A 5,985-nucleotide genomic window follows, 5' to 3' on the forward strand; every position below is an offset into this window, starting at 1 on the left:
ATCTATCTATCTATCTATCTATCTATCTATCTATCTATCTACCTACCTACCTACCTACCTACCTACCTACCTACCTACCTACCTACCTACTTCTTTAGCTACTCTGAGATCTGTGGTCTTCAACTTCCAGAATCCCTTCACCCAAATGGTGAGCATCAGAATTACGTAGTTTATGTTTCTGATTTTTTTTTATACTGTATGTCAGTGGTGGCGAACCTATGGCACGCGTGCCAGAAGTGGCACTTGGAGCCCTCTCCGTGGGCATGCGCGCCGTTGCCCCAGCCCCGCATCCCCCCGCAACCCCCTCCTCACCAGCAGCCTGCCCGGAGGAGAGGCTCCACCAGGCGTGGCCGACGCGGAGCAGCGCAGCCAAGCACATGGCAGCCAGGCAGCAGGGGCAAGACTCCGCCCTCACGCCCTATCACCTGCAGATGATGCTGCGGAGTGCGGGCGGAGGGCGTGGCCGCCATGGCGCTGCAAGGCTGCCTGGGAGATCTGTGGTGAGTGGCCCTGCGGGCAGGCGGAGCGGGGGGCGGGCCGGTTTTGGGGCACTCGGTCTCTAAAAGGTTCGCCATCACTGCTGTATGTTGTTATTTCTAAGTTGCTTAGTCTTCGGAAATGGAGCAAGCATGTATGCTGAGCTAATGAATAATTTTCATAGCTGTAATGAGTCGTTCACATTTTTGCCAGTCCGTCTACGTAGTTTGAAAATTGTGTGAAAAATGCGTGCAGGATTTGGGGAATATGCTAAGGGCGACCAAATCTTCAAAAAGCCACCGAATAATTTCTTTGAAGAGACAAGTTTTCACAGGTCTTTGAAAAAGAGAATAGAGGGGTGTTTCTCAATCTTGGCAACTCCCAGAATGTTGAATTCTTTAACGTTGTTTTGGAACTTTAGAAGGTGCATGCCGTCTTTTATATGTACACAAGGAGATAGCTGTTTTCAAAGAGGCAGCTTTCATGTTAATCCAGAAATGGAGAGGTTTCTAAATGATAGCGATTAACCAAACAGGGATTAGCCAACTCTGTCACCAAAGGATAAGACCCCATGAGGAGTTTCCCATTGGCTCTTTCAGGGCCACCCGTGTCCCACCTCCACTGGCAATCAGTCTCTCTGCAAGGCAATAGATGGGAGCAAGGGCCTTCCCAATCACCTACTTTGACCCATTGGTACTCAAGAACCAGAACCTAGCTATACTATAACCTAATGTTGATTAATTAACAGGTCAACCCAGAAAAATTGATTAAGGAATGCCTGTTACAGAGATACAAGCAACATCGTGGACTTTATAACTCGTGGACTTCATGCTGGCTCAAGAATTCTGGGAGTTGAAGTCCAAAAGTCATAAAAGAGCCAAGGTTGCCTACCCCTGATCTAGTGGTTTAAGATGGCTAAAATGTTCGTTAAGGGGTCTTCAAACTTGGCCCTTTTATGACTTGTGGATTTCAACTCAGCATGGCTGGCTGAGGAATTCTGGGAGTTGAAGTCCACAAGTCATAAAAGGGCCAAGTTTGAAGAGCCCTGGCTTAAGCTTTTATTTTTTGCCATGTCACAAAACTGGTGTTTTTACTACCAGGTGAAGCGTATAGACCGGTATTTCCATCTCTCTCTGTGTGTGTTTATAGTTCCATGCCGTATCCCACAACAGAAACATTGCACAGCATTCTAAAAATGTTCTTACAATATCACCTTTTGCATACAGTTGATTCTTCCTCAGGATTTGTTAGCTGAAAAGGGAAAGAGCTCCACAGTGTTTTAGAACGGGAACGTGGGAAACTGCTTTTACCCACTCAGACTGTTCATTAATCTATCTATGTCCTGACTCTATTAAGCAACAGCTTTTCGGGAGTTTAATATGGAACCTTTCTCAGCCCCTCAGGAGAGGCCAGGACTATATCTAGGAGCTTTTAGCCTGAGCCTTTCCTTCAGGCCGCAGTGTGCATTTTCTAGAGCAGGGCTTTTCAACCAGTGGTACAGGTACCACCTGTGCTACATTGGCACCTGGCAGGTGGTACGCAACCATCCTAGAAAAGTGGTAGTGGGGGAGGGGGATGAGCTGAACCGGTGGCAGTATTGCACAAGCCTGAGCGAGAGATGGCTGGAGCTGCAGGGCTGTCAGGGCTCAGCGGAAGCACCAGGATCAGCACCAGGCTCCAGCTGGAAAGCAGCACTGATCCTGGTGCTTCTGCTGAGCCCTGAAGAAGCGCCAATCAGCTGGAATGTTGCAGCATCTCCAGGGTCTTGTGATTTACATTCAGAGGCTTGGCAACTGATTCATATTTATGATGGTCACAGTGTCCCAGGGTCATGTGAAGTGACCAAAACCTGCCGCAACCAGCCAGCAGATAGGGGGAATAAAATCCAAACACACCCCACCCCACCCCCGCTGCCAATCCTCAACAGAAATGCTCACAACAATGAAAACCTCGGACAGGAGGAAGAGTGCGGCCGGGTGGGCACGGGGGGCACTTTTTTCAGTGCCATTGTAACTTCGAACAGTCACTAAGTGAACTGTTGTAAGTCAAGGACTACCTGTACTTTATCACTTTTTTCCTTTTTTTTGGTCATCAAGTTTTTGACACCTTGCTAGGCAACTGGTGGTACTCGGATGTTGCCATATCCTAAAAGTGGTACAATGAGTGAAAAGGTTGAAAAGCCATGCCTTAGAGGTTTTCTAGTCCAACCCCCTGCTCAGGCAGGAGATCCTTTACCATTTCAGACAAATGGATGTCCGGTCTCTTCTTCAAAGCCTCCAGTGATGGAGCAGCCACAGCTTCTGAAGACAAGTCGTTCCACTGATTAATTGTTCTCACTGTGAGGCAACTTCTCCTTAGTTCCAGGTTGGAGCTCTCTTTAACAATCTTCCACCTGTTAATTCTCGTTCTGCCCTCAGGTTCTTTGGAGAATAGGCCGACCGCCCTGTGTGTGACCGCTCCTCAAATACAGGTAGTCCTTGACTTACGACCATAACTGAGCCCAAAATTTCTATTGTTAAGTGAGACAGTTGTTAAGTGAGCTTTGCCCCATTTTTATGACCTTTCTCGTCACTGCTGTTAAGTGAATCACTGCAATTGATTTAAGTTGGGTGTTGGGTGAATCTGGCTTCCCCCCTTGACTTCGCTTGTCAGAAGCTGGCAAAAGGGGATCACATGACCCCAGGACACTGCAACCGTCACAAATAGAAACAACCAGTTGCCAAGCATCTGAATTTTGATCACATGATCTGGGGATGCTGCCAACCCATCTTAACAAGTTACCAAGGCTGGGAAACACTGCCCGAAAGCGGAATTGCCCGTTTCGCTCCGCATTCCCAATTCCAGGCAAAAAACCAACAACGACCCTTCATTTTAGCACGGGAACCAATATCAGAGACACCCCGTCTCCCATTTTCTCCCCCCCTCCCCTCCCCTCCCCTCCCCGGTCCGGGCGAAAAGCAGCCCCTCTGCCGCAAAGAAGGCAGGGAACGCGCCGCTCGGGAAACCCGGGCGGGGCGTCACTCCTCCTTTTCCCAGGCTGCTTTGCGCCGGAGCGACGTCTGCGTGGTGCCTTTCAAATAAAGGGGCGGAGCCTCTGCTCGTAGCGCAAAGGGGGCGGGGCGGGAGAGAAAAGCGAGCCCCTCCTTTCCTTTCCCCGCCGGTCTCGCGCCTTTCATTTGCCGGCTGCGCAGCTCGCGTGACGCCGCAATTGCCGCCGCCGCCGCCGCTTTTTTCCTCAGAAGCCTCACGCGCTCGCTCTCTTCTCTCTTTTTCCCCCCTCGTCGTCTCGTCGTCGTCGTCTTCTCCTCCATGGCCAACTACATCCATGTCCCGCCGGGCTCGCCTGAGGTACCCAAGCTGGACATCTTCGTCAGCGAGAGGGACCCTTCAGGCGGCGGCAAGCCGGGCTACCGCCGCGGGGCCCTGGAGCTGCTCCGCCGGCTTAGGCCCGACTGGAAGCCCGAGGAGGTGACGCTGAAGGTAAAGCCCGGGGCGGCGGCCCGCCGGCGGCGAAGGGGGCGCGGCGGTGGCCTGCGAGGGGCTGGGGAGGGAGGGAGGGAGGGAGGGGCGGGCGGGCCCGGGCTGAACCAAGCCGAGTCTTCCCCCCCCCCCGTCCCCCTCGGTCGCCTTTCTCGGCGCTCCGAGGCTGAGCAGCCAGCCAGGCCCCGCCGCTCCCCAGTCGGACGCCCCTCGCAGACGGCCGTGCCCGTCTCCCGCCCCGGTGGGGTGCGGTGGGAGTCGGGGGTCTGGCGCCTCTGGCAGGCGGCGGGGAGGAAGGCAGAACGCCTGGGGAAGATGGAGGGAAGGAGGCGCCCCTTCCCCGAGAAGCCCCCTCGCTGCCCCGGGCTCGGCTCGGCTGCCGGGGAAAAAGACGCGGAGGCACCGCCGCGTCGCCTTTCTGGCTCGCCTGCGACGCGTGTCAAGGGAGCGTGTCTGGAGGTGGGTGGGGAACCGGAGCGGCTTGGCTCGCCTGCCTTGCCGTTTCTCAGCTGCTTTCCTGCAAAGGGAGGGAAAGAAAAAGGGATTTTTTTTTTCCTTCCTCCCCCCCCCACCCCCAAACGCCCAAACTGGGATGGTTGGAAGTTGGGCACGGCTTTTCCACCCATGTCGAAAGAAATGATGTACCCTGGCTTAGTGGCTTGGGACACGGATACACACACACACGGACACACACGGACACACACACGCATTCACACGAGCTAAGTTTAGGCGGAATGAATGTGGGGTTCTCCTCCCCCCCCCCCCAAGCATCCAGTTCTGTAGTGGTGAGAAGGCAGCTTAGCCATCCCCGGCTTCTGGGGAGTGTCATGACAGCAGCCTATATTATCTCTTTCCAGGGCAAGTGACTAAAAGTGTGGTGTGTGAAAAGCACAAGTCTTTATTTTTTTGCACCCATTGTCCTGGTTAGCCTTCTGTTTCATTCCAAGCATTTGGTCCTGATTGAGTTTGAACGCTTTTCTACAGGTATCGAAGCTGAGTGTCTGCCTGAGCTTGCATCACAGCTCTGTTAATCTTTAAGATGCTTCTAGATTCATGCTGTTAATCTTTAAGCGTTAAAGCTATTGTTCTGCCGTTGTCATACACGTGCACATCTGGGCGAACTCGGTGTGAAGGAGGAAGAAATGGAGGATTTCCTGATTGTACCCTTTAAATATGTTTTGGTGCTCTCTGGGCTTGGCGATTTGATGATGTTACATAGTTGGGTAATGAAACACCTGCAAGCAGACAAGCTCAAAGAGCACCAATATGTCCACAAAACAAATCCTTCCATATATGTTAAAGTTGTAATGGTATAAAAATTGAATGTCTATTAGAAGGCTTACTGCAGCTGTTAATTATTTTACTTTAAAATAAAATGTTAGCCTTTCCAGAGATAACTGTATTCACCCAGGAGGAAAGCACCTGGGCAAGCTTAGGCCATTACCTTTGTTTCAATAAAATTTCTTCTCTTGCAGATGTGCCTGACTAAAGATGAATTCCTAGCCTTTCATAGCTGGAAAATAACAGACTGTAAATGTAGTCTTATATTCCCTTCTTCAGTTTCTTTTCAAAGAACCTCACATATCCAATTTCTTTTGTACTACATATATAAAATACTTTTTAAAAATGTTCTCAGTAAAATTCCATATTGGCATTAAAGTAATAATGAAACTTTAAATGGAATATAATCCATTTTAAATAGCAATTATATTTGAAAGTTAAAAATAAAATTCTGAAAGAATACGATTAATCAGTTTATACTAAATATTTTCAGGGCCGTGAAAAGGTTTATTACAAATGTAGTTCATAGACAACAAAATTATGCAAAAACATGTATTTTTAAAGTACTATGATGAGCTTTATGGTAACTTTTTAATCACTTGTTTAACTACATTGTTTCAAAGTAATTTTCTTTTATGGAATTTTTAATATCAAAATTTGCAGAACCTTTTTGAGAATACAAAATATTTTTAATACAATAGTAGACTTTAAGTGGTCAATTAACTATCAAATATACTGAAGTTTTTA

The 5,985-nt window shown here is 49.4% G+C and overlaps 1 protein-coding gene across 1 annotated transcript; it reads left to right on the top strand.

Moving 5' to 3' along the window:
- Positions 1 to 3,769: 3,769 nt before the first annotated feature.
- On the top strand, positions 3,770 to 5,592 carry ETNK1 (ethanolamine kinase 1; the record flags this gene model as incomplete). The annotated part of the gene is made up of 2 exons (XM_015825113.1): positions 3,770 to 3,957; positions 5,433 to 5,592. Coding segments are annotated over exons 1-2 (331 nt in total), but the record flags the coding sequence as incomplete, so codon positions are not given.
- Positions 5,593 to 5,985: the final 393 nt, after the last annotated feature.

This window comes from Protobothrops mucrosquamatus, unplaced genomic scaffold (genome assembly GCF_001527695.2).
Source record: "Protobothrops mucrosquamatus isolate PMUCROS unplaced genomic scaffold, P.Mucros_1.0 scaffold2486, whole genome shotgun sequence".
Taxonomy (NCBI): Eukaryota; Metazoa; Chordata; class Lepidosauria; order Squamata; family Viperidae; genus Protobothrops; species Protobothrops mucrosquamatus.